Raw genomic sequence first — 21,734 nt, 5'->3', positions numbered from 1 at the left:
CTGCTAGTGCAGGAGACATAAGAGATGCAGGTTCGATCCCCGGTTTGGGTAGATCCCTTGGAGGAGGGCATGGCAACTCACTCCGGTATTCTTGCCTGGAGAGTGCCGTGGACTGAAGAGCCTCGTGGGCTACGGTCCACATGATTGGAAAGAGTCAGACACGACTGAAGTGACTTAGCATGCATGCATCATTCCTCTACTAGTATTTTAAGACGCCATTTTACCTTGCCTAGAAATGGATCAAAAAGGATAGTGTTGCCATACTGAAGCACAGACATTTTTGTGCAGTATTTTTATTTCTTCCCATCCTCCACTTCAAAAGAGCTGGCATCTGCCACTCTGGATATCTTTCCACAGCTTCCCTTAGAGAAGAGGTGGGTGATATTCAGCATTGACACAAGCTCTTCATGTTTGACTCCCAAGGTCCAGAACCCTTGGATCCCATTCACTAGTGCCTTTTAGCCAGAAGTTTCCAAAGTTTCCACCTTGTGCTTGTGCAGTAGGTCCCACCCCTGATGGTTTCCCATGAAGCAGGTCCCCTGAGCAGTGGCAGCCCTGATGTGACCGTGTGAGTGCTGTCTGGTGTTGCCTCCACAGCCTCTGCAGTCCTTGTCCCTGGCCGACTCGAAACTCAAGACTGGGGTCACCATCATCATCAATGCCCTGGGTAGCAACACCTCCTTGACCAAAGTGGACATCAGTGGGAATGGCATGGGGGACATGGGGGCGAAGATGCTGGCCAAAGCACTGCAGATCAACACCAAGCTCAGGTATGCAGGCCGGGCACTCGGCCCCGGTGGGTGGATGCTGGTTCTCAGGAAGGCCTGGAGGGGAGTCTGACCCACAGGCACTGGGGACCTGCTGTGTCCATGTGAGCCTGAGTTTCCAAGGAGACCAGCTGGGGAGCGGAGACGACAGCTTCAAGTCTTCTGTCAAAATATAGAGGAGAGTGTTCCCAAATTTAGACACAGTCATTCCTTCACACTGCTCTTTTCAAGATTTCCATTGTGAGGTAAACCCGACTGAGAACCATTGCAGTTTCCTGTTTCACAGCAGCGTTGACAGCTGACAGATGTGAGGGGAAAGGAGGGGCTTGGGGACAATGCCAAACATGCAGAGCTGGGAAGACGGGAGGAATTACATGAGGGGCTTCCCAGTATTGGTTGTGAGCCCAGTGTCTTATCTTCCCTTCCCACTCCTGCCGACATAAAGACCTAAAACCCAAGGGATCCAGGCAGTCCACTGGGTCAAAAAGGCAGGTTCATCCTGGAAGCCAACTCATCTGTTCATTGGTTTTCATCTGTAGTACTTCCCAAGCCTGGCTTTTCTTAAGGATAAGCCATGCAGTAGCCACTTCTCTTAGGGACCAGTAATGTGGTAACCGTATTACCATCCATCATTTGGAGATTTGGTTGCTACCTAGCCCAGTGGTCTGGTGAAAGAAGAGTTAATAATTCATACTGTTCCTCACGGGCTCTTTCTTGCTATTTCCCTGGCTCTCTGGTATAAGTCAGAGCCTGTACCTTCTGTCTAAATTGAAGGCAAAAGCCCCAAACTGCAGCAGTTTCTTTGAAGGCCAGTGTGTATGTGAGGAAGGTCATTGAGGTTAGGAAGAGAAAGCAATTAAAGGCTGTGAGTCTGGGAGCATTCAGACAAATAAAAAGCCATCTCATGTGTCAGGTGAATTGACAAAGCCCAAAATACTTCTGAAGTATTCACATTCTGAAAGGAGAGTAATACTTTTCTTCCAAAATAGATTTTGTGTTTAAAAAGTAAACAACCTCCTTAGAGTACCCAAGGTTCTGCCAGCAGAGTGAACTTGGTTGCTGGGACTGTTGGTCACACCACATCAGGGCAGTGATGAAACATCAGAAAATACCAGATGGTCTTTCTAGCTGTTTACAATAGAAAAAAAATCTCAGTATCTGAAATTCTCTATGCTGGACATGAGACTGTGTAGCCTCTTACATAAATAGCTTCAGCCTCAGACTTCAGTACTAGGATGGTATTTGGAGAATATGTTGGGAGAATATCAGGAAGTCAGGATTTAGGGTTTTCTGGCTGGTGTTAGGCATTAGGTGATATAATGGTAAGTTAATGTGTGTGCTCTTGCTTTTAAGTTTTTTTTTTTTTTTTGCCATCCTCCTTGAGCAGAGAATGGCTTTGGAATCTAATACTGGGGGAAATGCTCATCCTTGCTTTGTTTGAAACAACGCTGAATGTTATTCCTTGTGCTAAACTACCTAGACAGGGTTGCCTATGAGAGATGTATCTGTAGTGGGAGAATCATTTCCTCCATTCCTAACTATCTGATCATCTTTGTGATTTGGTTTCCAAACAGGACTGTTATATGGGACAAGAACAACATTACCGCACAAGGCTTTCAAGATATAGCTGTTGCTATGGAAAAGTAAGTTTTACGTAGGACTTCCTTCTAGAAAAATAGAAAAGAACCAGTGGTGTTTGTGTTTTCAACGGGGTAATACGAGTGATGATAGATTAACTCAGACCCGGACTGTCCGAGTCTCAGTCTACTGTTCACCAGCCGTGACACCTGGGAATACAGAGACTTTGTTCTGGTGTGAGTTTCTTCATCCATAAAATGAGGGTATAGATGCTCATTCTGCCAAAGTCGCAGATATCATGGTGGAGGCCCACTCGGTGCTCGCCTTGCTTCTTTCTCCTTGTGGTTTTAAACCTATTTCCACAGGGTCTTGCTTTCTTGCCCAGATGACAACTCTGAATCCAGTGGTGAGAAAAAAGCTGGGCTCCAGAAAATAAAGTCAAAGTGAAAGTCACTCAGTTGTGTCTGACTCTTTGTGATCCCATGGACTCTACAGTCTGTGGAATTCTCCAGAATACTGGAGTGGGTAGCCGTTCCCTTCTCCAGGGGATCTTCCCAACCCAGGGATTGAACCCAGGTCTCCTGCATTGCAGGCAGATTCTTCACCAGCTGAGCCAGCAGGAAAATAAAAGCGAACTTGAAGAAGTGGCAAGGGCAGGGCTCGCTCGTCTCATTTCTCTTAAAGGCTTTCTTTATTACCTTTGTAACTAAAGTCTGCAATTATTATTTATTGTCAAATTTACTATCCCAGTGGAAAGAAGAATACAAATGTGGCTGGAAAAAAAAAATACTAGGGAACAAAAAAGCTCTTTCTGAGCTTTTCAGCCTTCATATTATATTCTAATGGCAGAGATGATCAAAGCAGATGTATAGCATTAAAAACGAGAGGTTGCCAATTGTAGGATGAAAATTAGGGGCCAGGGATATAGGAGCTGGTGCCCTGGGGAGGGGAAGAGGATGCATTTCCCAGGTTTCCCTCCATGCATGGCCCCTTATGTGGAGCTCTCATGACCAGTATGATGACCTGGATAAAACCATAGGCCTGGAATTAGGAGTTCTCCATTCAGTCCCTCGTTCTATCATCAACAAGCCTATGATCTTGAACAAAGCATTTCACCTCACTGATTGATTTTTTATATATATATAAAGTGAGAATTCAGAGTAAATTGTCTTTAAGTACCTTCCAATTCTAAATCCTGTGGTTTTCCTTTAGCCAGAAGGTCAAAGTTGCTGCCACCTCTGCCATCACTAAACAGGGATAAGGCAGCTTATACCATCAGTCACCATGGCCACCCTTCCTGGGAGCCTTCTGTGACTGCACAACCTCCTATAATTACACCTATTGCACCACAAAACCTTTGAAAGGAAACAGTTATTTACCAGTCATCGCATTTGGGTACTAACAGCACAGCTGCCACCCTGATGATTTTGCAGACTGCCAGCCAAGACAGGTCTGTGAGAAGCCAAGAGTAGGGCTCCCTGGATTACAGTCTCATATATTCTGAGGTCCAAGATGCCAATGGTGTGAAACCACATTTGGTTTAAGTAAACCATGCTGGTCTGAAGCATGATGCAAAGTGGATGAGGGAAAAGAAAATCATCAAGTGTGCCAAAAAAAAAAAAGACGTATTGTCCCTTAGTTTCAGTTTTCTGGCTCCTCTTAAGTCAAACAAAAGCAATTTTGCTCAAGCAAAGTTGAGGTAAAAATGAAAGTTACAGAAATAACAGCCTTGTCTTTGCTGGTTATTTTACTTTAAAGTCACCCTGTAAGTTGGACTGGATGAAGAACAGTTTTTTTTTTCCCCCATTAGGTAACCATCCAGATGACTGCTATTATTAAGATGACTGTTTATTTTCTTTATTATTTATTCATTATTCATACCTGTTTTAGGAGTTAGTTGTTAATTTATTTTTCCAGTAGAAGCCATCTAACCAACCATAAGAATCACACCTCAAGTGCTGCTTCTTGTTTAGAGACCTAAAATAAGCCAGCTGTGTGAAGCCTATGCCTCAGCTGCTAACATGTGGCCTACCAGGTCAATCTTCTGAGTGTCTTGTTGTGGAAACACATACATTTGGGGTGGGAAAGAGAAGGCGCCCCCAGGGCTTGAGTTTGTGGAAGGGGAGCAGGTGTGGACATTCATCCTGGCCCACAGCACTTTGTAGCAAGGTCAGGAGCAGAGGCCAGAGTGCAGCTTTAAGTGTTCTCATGCAAAAATGACTCACCCTTGCATTCCTGTGTCAACTGGTCAGCAGCCCTGAGGTAATAAATAGACCCAGAGTTGCTTTACCTGGTGTCAAGAGCCTGGGGTTCTCGGGGTGGGGTGCAGACTGCCAGGCCCTCAGAGGTCAGGGTGTTGAGCCAGGCAGGAAGGTTTTCTAGACAGTCACTGGTCTTGGACTCGCTTATTTAAAGGAGCCCAGAGCCTGAACAGACTGTTATTGTGGATGCTCATGTCCTTGGCTTGGCAAGCAAATGTTTTGGTTCTATTTTGGGGTTTTTCTCTACTGTTCGGGGCCTGTCATCCATCATCAGGGGTCATCAAGGTACCTTCAGATCTGTTGGTAATCGAAATCCAAGTGAGTGAGTTGATCTGGACATTTCCCCGTAGCCTTTCTCTCAGTCCATCTCTGCAGTTTCAGTTTGAAAGTCCTGTCCTTGCTGTAATTGAAAGCCAAAAGCCAAACAACAAAACCAGTTTCCTTCAAATTCTGTCAGTTTTGCAGACAGCGTGACGAGGTCACCCGTGGTGTTGCACACGTGGATAGGAAAGAAGGCGGACCCTATAATCATGGGGCCTAAGATGTTCCAGTAGTTTAGAATTTTCTAAGACACTTTGGCAATTCTCTTTTCAGATTTTTCAAAAAAGAGTGTGGAATTAAAGTAATAGGAAGTTATTTTTAATAAACAACATTTTCTCCTTTTTTCTAGGAACTACACATTGAGATTTATGCCAATTCCTATGTACGATGCTTCTCAGGCCTTAAAAACAAACCCTGAAAAGACAGAAGAGGCTCTCCAGAAGGTACTGAAGGATCAATAGCTTAATTATAATAAATTCACATTTGAATGGAATTATGTGAATAATAATTTTGAATGTATGAACAGTACTTTGTATTTTACAAAGCTATTTTCATATTTGTATTCTTGTGATTATGACTGGCATAATGCATGACTGGGGGAGGAATAAGATAAGAAAGATTAAAACTTGTGAACATTAGGTGGAGTGAAAGAACATTCTTATAACATCAGCATGCCAGAGCTCAGGCATGGATAACTTCCTCTTTATCCTTTAGAGAATGTGTAGAAATCCATGTCAGCTAGCACATCCTTCATCCTCAACAGCCTGAACCTTCCCTTCCTTCTTCATCGAGAAACAGGGTATTGTTGAGATCTCTGTCATCTTTTTCTATAAATGTGTCGGAATCCACACCCATTCCCGCTTCCTTTCTGGTGACCCCAGAGGAGGGTGGGTGCTTTCCCTTAGAAGCCCAGCCATCCATGGTGCCTTTGACCCCAGCATCTCTGCCCTTTGCTGGTAACTTGCCCTGTCAGTCATTCGTTCACTCTTTCATGTCTTCATCCTTCTCTTTCTATGGTTATGGCTACCTTTGTATCTACTTAGGATATGCTCAAATATTTCCCATCTGACTCCACATTCATCATGCTATTATTTGGGGAATCTCCTAAATCTTTCTTCCCTCTTTGGGCTTTCCTCTGGTGGTGCCACCCTCTGTCCAGTCTCCTAAGTTTGACTTCTTTTTCCCTATATCATCTGCAGCCAATCTATCACCAAGTTTACTAACTGTGTAGCATAAATCTCTTCATTTACTCTCCTTCCCTCTATTCCTATAACAGATGCTTTTGTTCCAACCTCATCCTCTCTCACCAGGATGGTTACATCCCTTTGTCTGTTTTCCACGCCACAGTCAAAAATAGCCATCTTTCTTCTTGGTGAATTTGATCAGACTAAAACCTTCAATCCAGTCCTCCCCAGAGGCTTTTAGGATAAAGCCTAATCTCCTAAGCTTGGCAAGAATTTCTACCCAGGATCTGTCTCCTATTCACTGTCAATTTCATCTCTTAACCACCCCATGGTCTTTGTTTTTCTCTACTTCAGGGAACTTGATAGAAATGCAGATTCTTGGGCCTCAGAAACTGAGGCAGGACTTAGCCATCTGGGTTTTTCTGAGCTTTCCTGATGCTTTCTAACATTTGAGAATCACTGCTTGAGTCTAGATGATACTCGTGCTTACCCCACTACTGTACATGTCTGTTGAGACTGAAATCCAGGGTCAACCTATCCAGGAAGACTTCTCAGAGTCCCTTTCCCCCAGTAGGTAGGTGGTTCTTCCACTGGCCTTGTGACATTGTTTTAAGTTACCTGCCTCCATTTTTTTTTCCCTCCCAGTGACTGAGCTCTTTGAAGGCAGAGCCTGCATTTTTCATCTTGTTTTATTCTCAGAAGCTAGTGCAGTACCTGGTATGCACGCTTAGATGTTCTTTAGACGTTCAGTGAATTAAGGGAGTAAGGTTGGGAGTTGAGGAAGAGGAAAGTGTGGGGTTGCAAAAGAAACCATCTAAGATTTGTGTTCAAAAGTTCCAAGTCAGACTCTTCCCAGCTATGTAAGTTCTGTAAGTACTTAGTGTTTCTGAACTTTGGTTTCTTCATCTATATAAAAAATAAAGCTACACAATAACAGTGTTTAGCTGACACTTAGAATATAGTTCATGCTGGGGGCCTGACACTATATTAAATGATTTACATAAATTAATACTTGTCAACTTTAAAGTAAATCCATGAGTTTTGTTCTATTATATCCTCATTTTATGGATAAGAAAACTAAAAGCGTGTCTAATTTGCCTAAGGTCTCCATAAGGATCAAATGAGGTGGTGTACATGAAAAGCAATTTGTCGACCATAAAGCAAAATACAAATGTTACATATCTTTATGCTTTCCTAAAGGAAATATAACAGAAGACATATTCTACAGAGATGAGGTTTCTGATTTCAGATTAGACATGCAGAGTTTGCAAGTCATCATTCCCATTCTCTCAAGAAAAAAGCTTAACAGAAAATGAGTGACTTTTCTTAGGTCTGCCAGAGAATTGAGGTGACATGCAAACTGTCACCCTGGAAATGGTAATACAGAAAATCAAAGCCAGGATCAGCTTACCAGGAGCAGAAGCTAGTGGAGCCAGTAACTCAGAGGAATGCTTAAACAGCAATTGATGACTTGTTGCAGGCTTAGTGTGGACTAATTTGAGAGCTAAAAACTCTTAGAGGCTCAGTCTTAGGTAGGCTCTGACCCTTGCCTGGGTTTAATTATAAGAACCCTAACATGTTATCACAGTGAAGACTGGAGGATAATTCACTCACGTTTCTGGCAGGGGGATGGGAAAAGGGAACCGTTTTGAAATACAGTCAGAACATGCTATCCTCTGTAACAAAAGCCAACCCTCAAGAGAAACTATTCTATGAGAGTCTTACCTGACCTAGTGAAAGGCGGACCACTGTATCCCCTTCCAGCTTTTTGTTTCACATAGGGAGGGGGGGAAAAAGAGGGCCAAGAAACACTTATAAAGGTTACAGTCCAGGGACTCAGACCTTTTTTTTTTTTTCTCAAAAAAAAAAAAAGCCTAAATTTAGTCTTAAGGTTATAGAATGTTTCCCCTCCCTATTACATTATATCACACATCAACTATAATAACAGTGAATTACAACTGAGCAAAGCTGTAAGACACTATTTAAGGAGGCATTTCTAGGGAAACCCCAAAATAGCAGGAGAGACATAAACAGGTTGATAGAAGAACTTAAAGCCCCTGACATACACAGTTACAGCAGACATTCAACACAACCCAGTTTCTAGCTGCTGCTGCTAAGTCACTTCAGTTGTGTCCGACTCTGTGCGACCCCAGAGATGGCAGCCTACCAGGCTCCCCTGTCCCTGGAATTCTCCAGGCAAGAACACTGGAGTGGGTTGCCATTGCCTTCTCCAATGCGTGAAAGTGAAGTCGCTCAGTCGTGTCCGACCCTCAGCTATCCCATGGATTGCAGCCTACCAGGCTCCTCTGTCCATGGGATTTTCCAGGCAGGAGTACTGGAATGGGGTGCCATTGCCTTCTCTGAGTTTCTAGCTGGATGAACATAAAAACTTCACATTAAAAGATTGATGACCTCAGTGCCTATTACTAGATACATTATATCTGGCTTTCAACAAAAAATGACAAGGCATGCTAAAAGACAAGAAGAACCACAGTGTGAGCAGCCAAAGCAAATATCAGAACCAGACTCAGATATGACACAGAGTTTGGAATTATCAGACAGGTCATTAAAACAATTATAATCAAATATGTTATGGGCTTTAATGGAAAAAGTAAAAAAAAAAAACAAAAAAAAAACATGCAAGAACAGATAGGTATTAAAAGCAGAGAAAGAGGAACTAAGGAAAAAAATCAAAAGAAAGTGCTAGAAGACAGAAATGCTGTAACTAACAAAAAAATGCCTTTTATTAGCTCATCAGTGGGCTGGAGACAGTGGAGGAAAGAATCATTGAGTTTGAGGATATGTCAGTAGAAACTTCCCTGAAAAAACTTTGCCACTCAAACATATTTTTTTCTAAAATATTTCCTCCAGACTGAAATGCAAAGAGGAAAAATAGAATAGGAGGGAAAAAGAACAGAATATTCTAGAACTGTGGGAAAAATTACAAAACATTGAATAGCTTTGTAATGGGAATATCAGAAGGAGAAAAAAGAGAAAGGAACAGAAGAAGTAATAACTGAGAATTTTTTGAAATTAATGACAGAAACCAAACCACAGATCCAGGGAACTCAGAGAACACCAAGCAAAATAAATACCTCCCTACCCCCCCACCTCACCATCCCCCGCCCCGCCAAAAAAAATCAACATGTAAGCACATCGTATTCAAACTGCTGAAAATCAAGGATAAAATGTTGAAGGAGGACAGGGGAAAATACATCTTGCATATTGGGAAATAAGGACAAGAATTATATCAGACTTTGAGTCAGAAATCATGCAAACAAGAAGAAAATAGAGTGAAATACTAAAGTATTTGGAAGGAAAAAAAAAACAGACTGGAATTCTGCATCTAGCAAAATTTTTCTTCGAAAATAAGAAATAAAGACTTTCTAAGTGGTGTTAAAGGGATGAAAGGGAGAAATTGGCAAGACTGTCATTAATGTACCTGTACTACTTGTGAAATGGACAGCCTGGGGTTAATCTGAGTATAACTTACAATTGGCCCACCTTATCTACATCTATGGGCTCAACCAACCATGGACCATGTAGTGCTGTAGTATTTACTATTGAAAAATATCTGTTTACAAGCACACCTGTGCAGTTCAAACCTGTGTTGTTCAAGTAGCAATTCCAGTGTTATTTGAAAGAAGAGTTGAATTAATTGTAAATGTACTTTGCAGATACTAGGGCAACCACTAAAATATAATTCTTTAAGAAAGGAGAAAAAAGTGGATCATATATAATGCTTAAAATCAGAGAAGACAGAAAAGGAGAGGATAAAAAAAGAAAGAACAGAGTATGCAAATATGTTAATTAAAAAATTTGTGTTTTTTAAATGAAAATTGTTGCCTTTAAAGCTCATATTTATTGTTTTCTTTTCCTATAGTACTTACTATGCTTTTATATATTCCATTTTTCATTGTCACAGAACCCTGTCCTCTTGCCCTTTAATTTTACTCTATTGAAGAACAATATTGTGATTCTGTGTTCAATCTTTATTATTTTAAAATACAAGATTCCTTTATTAAAACACATGGTTTTTGCCTATGTGCTGCTGCTGTTTTCAGCAGTGAGACTGAAGGTGTCTAACAGATTCTAGACTGTCTCCCAGGTCACTGCTGCCCAGGGGTACTGGCAATGTGATAATGGCACTCTTGGCTCTCTCCTTTCCATTTGACCTGAGTCAAGCCCTGTCCTGTCCTGGTTTTCTGCCTTGGCACCTAAAGGTGCATAGAAGGAAAATTCACCCTGTTAATTCAAGATGCAAATACTTTTCAGTGGTGATGTGTACATGACTGTTTTTAAAGACTCTTAGTGTTGTCTTTCTTCTCTCCCTGTACTAGCTGTTAGACATGAGCTTTGAATACTAATTTTTTTCTAAAATCCTCCGTCCAAGCTCAGTCTGTGAAGCCCGGTTGGTGCCCCTGGGGCAGTCCTGGAAGTGCCTGGGGCTGCCTTGGGTGCACTGCCTGTATGTGAGCAGAGCCTCCTGAGTAAACAAGCTGATGTCAGAACTGGCCCATGGCCAGGGCTTAGTGAGGCCAAATGTAGAACAAGTAACAAAGCAAAAGCACCCCAAACTAGGGGGCAATGTGTGTCTGCCAGTTTCAGGCAAGAATCTTTTTTTAGCAAAGACATTCTACCTGATGGTAATGTCACCTTGGAAAGAGATGACTTCTTGGGAAGCAGCAAGAGAAAATTAACGTAATATAATGTCATGGTATTAATGTGTCACTTTAATGATGCTCCATTTCAGGGATCTTTCTGTTTTATAATTTCTTCATTTATGTTTAGTATAATAGTACATTTTGCTCTGCTTTGTAGTTTCCAGGGATGATAGTAATTATAGTCTGTTTTAATTGTTCCTAATTGGTATTAAGTAGTAGTCATTTTAGCATATGCAAAACTAAAATGAAAATGTAATAATGCTGAAAGCCTCATAGTTATTAGATGTTCTTAGGGAAGTATAGTGACAAATTAGAAGCCAAGTGGTTAAGTTGCATTAATAAGACAAATAAAAGCAACAACTTAAAAAAATAGATGGCATACTTAGTTATCTCAGATCATTCTTTAAAAAAACACCTTAATAGGTATTCATTATCCCCAATAGTTTATACTACATTTTTTTGCCCAATGTGTATATTGTTCTTCTTAAATACTTTATTCCAGTCTAGTTATCATTTGTATTTTTAAGTTTTTCATAAAACATTGTCTATGTATAAAAATATAGATTGTCAAGTAACTTTAAGACTTCATTTTCTGTAGGAATCCATTTTCTAATTTTTGATACTTTTACTAAAATCATTCCTATTTTTAAAAATACATGTAAGCCTGGTAGATTAAGGAAATTAGTATATAGCTTTGAGATGGACCAGCCTGTATCCTTCCAATTTTGTACCTGTTTTTTCCTTTAAAGAATTTTCTGAATGCTGGTGAATTCTACCCCTGGAATAAGGCCAAGAGGTTCAGAGAAGACCATTCATACTCTGTAGGGGTACTTATTTAGCTTCTGAACTGTTTATTGGTTAAAAATTTATGAGAGGGAAAGATTACAATCATGTTCAGGAAAGTGATGAAAAGGCAGTAAATGGGGTGTCTAACCCTGCAGGCATTAAACATTTGCTCTTCTTTGTCAAATACTGAGTCATATAAAAATCACCCCTGTTACCTGCAAGTAAAATTTCTAACTAAGAACACCTATAATGCATCTGATAGTCCATTTCCCCATCTCGTACATTCTGTGGGGCCAGGGCACTGGCAGGATGTGAAAATTAGTTGCTTGGGTCTTCACTTCAGCTGCTGGCTGTTTCACTGATGACTTTACTCTCTGCTGAGTTGACATGTGTTCTTGAGAGAGACCTGTGCTTAATTTCCAGATAGAAAACTATCTGCTCCGGAATCATGAGACTAGAAAATACCTTCAAGAGCAGGCCTATCGCCTCCAGCAGGGCATTGTCACCAGCACCACGCAGCAGGTAAGAGGGACCAGTCTTCTCCCAGTGCCAGTGTTCTTCCTGCTTACACTGAACTGACCCTTGTAAGAGCCAGAGACCAAGGATTTTTATCATTTCCCATGGGACAGTAAGAACCCATTTCTGAAAATGACAACAAATGTAAGTAGAGTTTGGGGGAAGATGTAGAGGGAGGAAAATGTAGGTTAATTCTTATACTAAATATACAGTTTCTATTGTTGACGATTTTGTGCATTTTAAGACTGTCAGTAAGGTGATGGTCAGTTGCTAAGTTATGGACATAATGACTCTGACCCATGGACTGCAGCATGCCAGGCTCCTCTGTCCTCCACTATCTTCCAGAGTTTGCTCAAATTCACGTCCGCTGAGTTGGTGATGCTATCTAACCATCTCATCCTCTGCCACCTCCTTCTTCTTTTGCCTTTAATCTTTAATCAAGGTATTTTCCAGTGAGTCAACTTTTTGCATCAGGTGGCCGAAGTATTGAAGCTTAACTTCAGCTATAGTCCTTCCAGTGAATATTCAGGGTTCATTTCCTTTAGGATTGACTGGTTTGATCTCCTTTGCAGTAAGATGTGATTTAGATTTATATATAACTATTAGAAACCCTAGATTATAGATGATAAAATCTGAGGGTAATCAGATTTAATACTTTGGAGACCTTCTGTTCCATTTCTTCTACTCCATTTCACTTCTCTGAGTAGGAAACAAATTCCCAAATTCTTCTGAATAATTAAGAATTTGTTGAATGTTAATTAACATGTAAGTGCTGAAGAGAAACTATTCTTTTCTTTTATTTCACTCCTTTTCTCTCTACTCAACTTCAAAAAAGTGTGAAATATTTTCCTCCAAAAACATAACCAAACCCAAGGATCATAAAATATTCGAGGAAAATCTATAGGATGTCAAAGAAAGAAGATACACCAAAGAACTGAGCTCAGATGGTTCAAAGTAGAGCAGAGAACTTAACAAAAGTTTTTTTTTAATTTAATAACTTCAGTGGGATTTGAGAGAATATTATATACATAAAATAGGAATTAGCTGCTGTGAAAAGGAGTAATCAGAGGACAGGAAACAATGCTTAGCAATTGAAAATATGGAAACTGTAATATAGAATTAAATTAACTGATAGTGCACAAATTAAGCTACTTGTTTGGTAGAAAACAGGGAAAATCTGTATAACATGCAGTATGACAGATGAAAAATATGAGAGAAAAGTAAGTCCAAATAGTGAATAGATTAAAAATGACCAATAGCCTTCTAACAGGAACTCCAGAGGTTAAAAAGAAACATCATAGAAAAAGTTAAAAGAGTAAAAATAATAGAAAAGCATTTCATATGAATGTTGGAGTTGATATAACCTATTGAAATAGATCTAGAGGGATGAGTAAAGAACCATACTTGGTGAGAACACTTAGAATAAAGGGAAACAAAAACAAAAACACACCATCTTAAAGAGTTACAGAGAGAATACACAGGTCATCTTACAAGGGAACTATCCTAGAAACAAATGAGGTTCAGCCATTTTATCAAACAGAGTGAGGGCAGAGTAAAATTATATTTGGACAGTAATTAGAAATTTTACCCCCAATATTCCATATGAAAAACTGATTTTTTGAGGAAATTCTCTAGCAAAACAGAAGAAAGTATCAGTTCAGTTCAATCGCTTAGTCATGTCCATCTCCTTGCGACCCCATGGACTGCAGCACACCATGTCTCCCTGTCCATCACCAACTCCCAGAGCTTACTCAAACTCATGTCCATCAAGTTGATGATGCCATTCAACTTTCTCATCTTCTGTCATCCCCTTCTTCTCCCACCTTCAATGTTTCCCAGCATCAGGGCCTTTCCCAATGAGTCAGTTCTTCGCTTCAGGTGGCCAAAGTATTGGCATTTCAGCATCAGTCCTTCCAATGAATATTCAGGACTGATTTCCTTTAGGATGGACTGGTTTGATCTCCTGGCAATCCAAGGGACTCTCAAGAGTCTTCTCCAACACCATAATTCAAAACCATCAATTCTTCAGTGCTCAGCTTTCTTTATAGTCCAACTTTCACATCTATACACGACTACTGGAAAAACCATAGCTTTGACTAGATGGACCTTTGTTGGCAAAGTAATGTCTCTGCTTTTTAATATGCTCTCTAGGTTGGTCATAGCTTTTCTTCCAAGGAGCAAGCGTCTTTTAATTTTATGGCTGCAGTCACCATCTACAGTGATTTTGGAGCTCAAGAAAAGAAAGTCTGTCATTGTTTCCATTGTTTCCCCATCTATTTGCCATGAAGTGATGGGACCAGATGCCATGATAATCGTTTTTTGAATGTTGAGTTTTAAGCCAGCTGTTTCGTGCTCCTCTTTCATCAAGAGGCTCATCGCTTTCTGCCGTAAGGATGGTGTCATCTGTGTATCTGAGGTTATTGATATTTCTCCCGGCAATCTTGATTCCAGCTTGTGCTTCATTGAGCCCAGCATTTTGCATGATGTAGTCTGCATATAAGTTAAATAAGCAAGGTGATAATATACAGCCTTGACATACTCCTTTCCCAATTTGGAACCAGTCCATTGTTCCATGTCCGGTTCTAGCTGTTGCTTCTTGACCTGCATACAGATTTCTCAGGAGGCAGGTCAGGTGGTCTGGTGTTCCCGTCTCTTGAAGAATTTTCCCCAGTTGTTGTGATCTATACAGTCAAAGGCTTTGGCGTAATCGATAAAGCAGAAGTAGATGTTTTTTCTGGAATTCTCTTGCTTTTTCTATGATCCAATGCATGTTGGCAATTTGATTTCTGGTTCCCCTGCCTTTTCTAAATCCAGCTTGAACATCTGGAAGTTCACGGTGCATGTACTGTTGAAGCCTGGCTTGGAGAATTTTGGGCATTACTTTGCAAGTGTGTGAGATGAGTGCAGTTGTGTAGTAGTTTGAGCATTCTTTGGCATTGTCCTTCTTTGGGATTGGAATGAAAACTGATCTTTTCCAGTCCTGTGGCCACTGCTGAGTTTTCCAAATTTGCTGGCATATTGAATGCAGCACTTTCACAGCGTCATCTTTTAGGATTGAAATAGCTCAACTGGAATTCCATCACCTCCACTAACTTTGTTCATAGTAATGCTTCCTAAGGCCCACTTGTCTTTGCATTCCAAGATGTTTAGCTCTAGTTAAGTGATGATAACCACCATCATGGTTATCTGGGTCATTAAGATCTTTTTGGAAAAGAAAGTATACAATATGAGATATAAATAAGAAACTGTGCCAAAAATGAAATCATCGAAGTTATAAAAGCTGAAAGAAAGCTTAAAAAAATTGCCACTTTGGGGCAATCTGCTTTGAGCTGCAGAATTAAAAGATATACTATTACATGTATTCCTCTATGAATTCCATAATCATAATTCTGTACTGTGTATTTTAGTGGATTTAAAATTTTAATATCAACTTAGACAAGAAGGGAACACCTAATTATTATTATACTAAAAAATATGTAAATGCTGGAAATCTTAATGTAAAAATAATGAAACTAAGGTGTTGAAGAGGGAGAAAGATGAGTATAAGTGTACTAAAGTTTTTGTTTTACTTTTTATTTATAAGTATACTAAAGTTTTACTTTTAGGATAATCCTCTCTAATTCATCAAAAGTCAAAAATACAGATGTAAATCTGCTGTTTGAAATGGAGGTCACCAAAAGAATTTAAAAGCAGAGGGTTTTAAAAACTGTTTATTTCAAAAATGTTCATTTCAGTAGATTGAGAGGACCCAACTGGTAGGAAAAGTTTTATTACTTGAAACTCCTTTTTATTGCTCATTCTATTTTCTTACCTGTACAAATATCATTTTAATTTTCGCAGTGTCTTTGGTTTTGGCATCAGGGTAATGCTAGTCTCAGAGAATGACTTTGGAATTCTCCTCAACTCTCGGGAATACTTTAAGAAGGATAAGTGTCTGTCTATTCTCAGTGTTTGGTAGAATTCACATGTGAAGCCATCTGCTCCTGGACTTTGGTTTGTTGGGAGATTTTGTTTTTTTTAACTGCTCATTTAATTTAATTACTGGTAATTGGTCTGTTCATATTTTTTGTTTCTTACTGATTCAGTCTTGGGAGAGTGTGTGTTTCTAAAAATTTATTTCTTCTATTGTCCATTTTATTTGTGTATATTTGTTTGTTGTTGTTTAGTTAAGTCACGTCTGACTCTTTGCAACCCCCATGGGTTATAGTCCACCAGGCTCTTCTGTTCATGGAATTTCCCAGACAAGAATACTGAAGTGGGTTGCCACTTCCTTCTCCAGGGAATCTTCCCGACCCAAGGTTTAAACCTGTGTCTCCTGCATTGGCAGCTGGATTCTTTACACTGAATCACTTGGGAAGCCTATATTTGTTTGTTGTAATCTCTCATGACCCTTTGTATTTCTGTGATGTTACTTGTAACTTCTCTTTATTTCTGATTTACTTATTTGAGCCCTCTTTCTTTTTTTCTTGATTAGTCTGGCTAAAGATTTATCAGTTTTGTTGATATTTTCAAGACAGACCACCAAGATATCTTTTCAACAAAGTTATTTTCAAAGAACTGGTCTTAGTTTCATTAATCTTTTCTACTTTTTTTTTGGTCTCTATTCCATTTATTTCTGTTCTGACCTTTAGATTTCTTTCCTTATATCGTGTTGGCCAACACTAACTTTGGTTTTGTTATTTCTCCTTTTTCTACTTTTTTTATGTGTAAAGTTAGGTAATTTACTTGACATTGTTCTTGTTTCCCAGGTTAGGCTTGCATGGCTATAAACTTCCTTTTAGAACTGTTTTTGCTATGTCCCACGGATCTGGGGTCATTGTGTTCCCATTTTCGTTTGTTTGCAGTTGTTTTTCTTTTTCATTTCCTCTTTGACTTCTTCAGCCTTCCATTTGTTGTTTAGTTGCATATTGTTTAGCCTCCACATGTTTGTGGTTTTTTGTAGTTTTTTTTTTTTTTTCCCCTTGTAGTTGATTTCTAGTCTCCTTACTGTTGTAGTCAGAGAAGATGCTTGATATGATTTCAGCCTTCTTAAATATATTGAGAATTCTCTTGTGGCCCAGCCTGTGATCTATCCTGGAGAATGTTCCATGTACTCTTGAAAAGAATATGTATTCTACTGCTTTGGATAGAGAGTCATTTTAATTTTTTGTTATTCCTTTTTCTTGAAAGAGAATTAAAGAAAGGTGTCCATAATAAATTTGTCATGTATGATCTTTCAGGTAGGTAAAATTATATAGATGACTTTGTATACATAGAGATTCATGAGTGTTCACCAAAATGTAAATAATGGTTATCTCAGGTTTAGATAATGGTTATCTCAGATTAGGTTGAGTTCTATTGTCTTCACAGTTTTGTTTGAATGCTTTATAGTAAGCATGTATTATTTATATAAAAAAGTATAGCAATATCTGTTAAGAAAATCATTAATTATGAATATTAGTGAAGTAACAGGGAGTTTGGGGAAGGGAAATATTATTTTTGACCTTACCAATGCCTTAAACATCTAAATTTTTTCCTATAAGGGACTAATATTAGCTTTTAGTACTTTATGGTTTACTATTATTTCCTGGTTTTAGTGTTTAACATTAAAAGCAGTGAGAAAGCTAAAATCTTACACTGTTGCCTTTGGTTCCTTTATGAGCTACCATAACATTCAATATCTTTTTAACTTTTTCCCTCATTCACAGGGGTTTTGTTGCTCATCCAAAAAAATTACTGCCGCAACCTTTAATGCTAATTTTTAAAAGTTAAGTTTCATCTTCTCAGTCAAGAGGAAATTATACACAGGAGGCATATACAGATGTTTAATTCTGTAGGGGTGACATCGCTCTGAATTATTCAAGTCATTATGTAGTAGGTATATTGCCACCTTTTCACTTTGGGGATTTCTTAGGACATGATGATTAGCAGTTTTCAGACTTTAATTGTTTCAGTCGCCTTAGGAGAGATTTATCTCCTCTTTATTGAAACTTCTTATTGAAGTTTCCAGAAATAGGAACACAGAAAGAATAGGCCCTCTGTGACTACTCCCGCTAACCGCATAGGCAGTCATCATTCCCGGGTGACACTAAAGGGATTAAAATGTGTTTTAATGAAACATTGAAGTCTCATAAAAGTTCATATATTTGTTTTCGTCTCTAGTCTTTGTTTGGGAAAGACCTTCACAAGACTCAACACTGTACTTATGCTTTTGATCTCTTATTTTCATCTCATAAATGCTCTTAATCAAGAGCCAGCAAACTTCTATAAAACAACCAAATAGTAATTAGCCTTTACAGTGCATATGGTCTCTGTTGCAACTGCTCAGCTGTGCTGTGATAGAGTGAAAGCAGCCATGGACAGTATCTGCACACATGAGTGTGGCTGAGCCAATAAAACTTTATTTATAAAAACGGGCTCAGAATTGCCTATAGTTTGCCAGCCTCTGCTATGTCTTCTCATTCTTTTTTTTTTTTTAAAGACAATTTTATTGCCTAGAGCTATTTACTCAACACATTCTCTTTCCTTCCTTTCATGTGCAGGTTTTTATACTTGCCTTCCTGGCTTCTTGCTACCCATTCACTTTACAACCTTCTGGAATGTGCCATCTGTCCCTATCTGTCTGCTGAGATGAGACTCAATGGACCTGGTCACCAAGTCAGAGGCCTTTCTCCCTCTTATCTTTTGATGAAAGGAGGCTGTATGTGTAGTGGTCTGACTTGGGGTCTCAAGTCAGATGACCTGGTTTTAAGTACAGATTCTGCTATTCCTTCTTGGTTGGAACTGATGTTAGTCGCTAACTAACCTCTTTAAGGCTTGGTTTCATCTGTAAAAATGGGAAAGATGACCCAAAGAAGGTGCTCAGATGATTAAAAGGGATAATGTGTGCAAAGTACTTGGTTCCTCACCAGTAAACATTGTTTGTTGCTGATTTTTTATTATCACAATTGCCATCATTATTATAGACCATCTTATCTTTCTTGAGATACACTTCTTAGTTCACTGGGTAGTATGCTGTTCTGAATATCGTTCTGTTGTTCTCTGTCCTCCTTTCTACACAACTCTTTCTCCTTTCATCTTCCAAATGCAATCCTTTTTCAAAGTTTTGTACTTAGTGCTATCTAATCTACTTCTACCTTTTTAACTCTCTCGTGTGGATGACTCCTGATCTATCTCCTCAGTCCCTGTTTTCTGTAAACAGAAATTCCTGTTTTTCAGCTGTTTGTTTAGCATCCCCATCCAGATGGCCCTCTGACAGCAAGGTGAAAGACCAAACTCATCCTTTGGAACAGCTGATTTCACCATTTCTCTCAGAGACATTGTCATTCACTGAGACTAGAATTCCTGGAGTCCTCTTGGGTGCCTCATTCGCTTTCTTCATTCAGAGTCACTATTCACTGCCCATTTATCTTCAAAGTGTCTTTTACAGCTTTTCTTTTCTTTCTATTTCTACTGCCTGACCTTTTGCTAAGGCTTTTTATTAACTCCTTCTTGTGTCTTTTACAAGCATGGCAAGAACCAGTTAATCCATCTTCCATGTCTCCTTGTCCTTTTTTTTTTGTTTGCTGTTGTTGTTTTTTTGGTATCTTTGTGCATTTTATAGCCCATTTTCTTTGTATCAGGGAAGCTAATACAAAGCTAGACATTGTGAGTGTTAAGAGATTTTTAGATACTCACAGTTGTGGGAGGAGCTGGGGGGATAGATGCTCTGTGGTTTGCATGCAGTGGTTGAACTCGGTAGCCTGAACCTGAGTCTTACAGTATCTTGTCTTAGCTTAACATTCCAATCTGATGTCCCATAATAAAATGCCTCTGTTTCTAATTGGGAAATAGGAATACCAAGCGTCAGAATGTGCCATTGCTTATGTTCATTCTTTTACTTAAAATGTCCTTTTCTTTTCTCAGTTTGTAGAACTGTTTCAGGACCCAGTCTAAAAGCTACCTTCAGCCCCAATTAGTTGTAATCTCTCCCTTGACTGAAATCCTTTAGTACTTCTCATCACCCATTTATTCATTGAATAAACACTTATAAGGGTTTGTGATGTGGCAGGCACTATTACAGGAGATGGAGCTTTGATAGTGAACAAAATGTGTCTTTGTGGATATTACATATGCAAACTTTATATCTTGTTATGGTTAATTGTGAATATTTCTTTCCACTTCCAGGTTTTTATGTTGTTTGGTGGCAAAGGGTGTATCTTATTTAGGACTGTGTCTCATTCAGTGCTAGGTGTTGAGTTTATTTCTCTTGAATCAAATAAAGAAATAGACATGGAGGAAGATAAAATTTTCCACTGAATAAGCTACTTGCTTCCCTGGTAGCCCAGACGGTAAAGAGTCTGCCTACAATGCAGGAGACCCGGCTTTGATCCCTGGGTCAGGAAGATCCCTGGAGGAGGAATTGACAACCCACTCCAGTATTCTTGCCTGGAAAACCACACAGATGGAGGAGCCTGGCAGGCAAAACCCCATGGTGTCACAAAGAGTCAGACACAACTGAGAGACTAACACACACACAGTAAGCTATTTGCTGGAACTGAGGACAGTTGTGACAAAGTGCAAGCGACCAAAGATGGCATTTTATGGCTAATGGTTCTAAGTTTTGCACTTGGGTTCTATAGCTCACTATATTTGGAAAAGCCTAAGTGGTGAAATGGCAACCCACTCCAGTATTCTTGCCTGGAGAATCCCATGGACGGAGGAGCCTGGTAGGTTACAGTCCACAGGGTCGCAAAAAGTCGGACATGACTGAGCGACTTCACTTTCACTTTCACTTTCAAGTGGTCACCATCAAGTAAGATACACTGTATTTAGTTGCCAAAGAAGCCAATTTTGATTTCCACCACATTAATGAAAGTATAATTTGTACAGTAAGAAAGATGATAGCCCTGTTACTGTGTTACAGTCTATTTTATTTACCCTCATGTTGTGTGAGGGTTTTAGATAGAAAATTCAGAGGTGTGCATGGGGGAAGATGTGAGTCAGGGATCAAACAGTGGTGTCACTTTGGAATGGTCAAAGAAACGGGGACTGTTAAGCCTGAAGAAAAAAGATTAGAGATGAAAAAGAGAGCTGTGTTCAAACATGAGCAAGATTGTCACATGGAAGAGAGCTTGTAACTGTTCAGAGTGTTCTCAAGGGGGAAGATATGTGACCTGTAGAAGGACATGGGAAGACAGATGAAGACTTAAAGAAGACCTAGTCCAAGAATGATTGAGTACATTTCCTTGGAAGGAAGTGAGCTTAAATTATGGCAGTTAGCAACTTTCCTGGGTTGCTTTAGAAAAATGGAACACTTTACTAGGATAAAGTAGAGTTTAAAATGAAGAGCTCGAGTGCCGTCATCTACCTTGAAGTCTTTGATGGGATAGCCCAAGAGATGACAGTATTTCAGACTGCAGTCTCCTTTGTTTTTCTACATTTGTGTACCGTCGGGACTTGAATATGAACTGAGAATCTGAATCCTTTGTTTACTGTTTTCAAAATTTTCATTTATACTCTGTGTAATCTTTCTGTGTCATCTTAAATAGTTTTAACTTTTCTGGGCCTTGGTTCTTTAGTTGTAAAGTCTCTGAATGTGATCTGTTGGGCTTTGCCAAACTTTAGCAAGTATATTTTCAGAAGAATCTTGAAAACTTGCGAGATTTTATGTCTTATTTGAGTCAAAGAATGAAATGT

The 21,734-nt window shown here is 39.4% G+C and overlaps 1 protein-coding gene across 3 annotated transcripts in view; it reads left to right on the top strand.

Moving 5' to 3' along the window:
• LRRC16A (leucine rich repeat containing 16A) overlaps positions 1-21,734 on the top strand; it is a 307,036-nt gene that overhangs the window by 220,703 nt on the left and 64,599 nt on the right. For all 3 annotated transcript variants that reach the window (XM_010843459.1, XM_010843458.1, XM_010843457.1), the window contains exons 21-24: positions 598-770; positions 2,342-2,410; positions 5,277-5,370; positions 11,985-12,083. In XM_010843459.1, coding sequence (XP_010841761.1) covers positions 598-770; positions 2,342-2,410; positions 5,277-5,370; positions 11,985-12,083 — 435 coding nt within the window. The remainder of the gene's footprint in view (positions 1-597; positions 771-2,341; positions 2,411-5,276; positions 5,371-11,984; positions 12,084-21,734) is intronic.

This window comes from Bison bison, unplaced genomic scaffold (assembly GCF_000754665.1).
Source record: "Bison bison bison isolate TAMUID 2011002044 unplaced genomic scaffold, Bison_UMD1.0 scf7180017864182, whole genome shotgun sequence".
NCBI classification, from domain to species: domain Eukaryota; kingdom Metazoa; phylum Chordata; class Mammalia; order Artiodactyla; family Bovidae; genus Bison; species Bison bison.
This window is presented reverse-complemented; position numbering and strand designations above follow the sequence as displayed.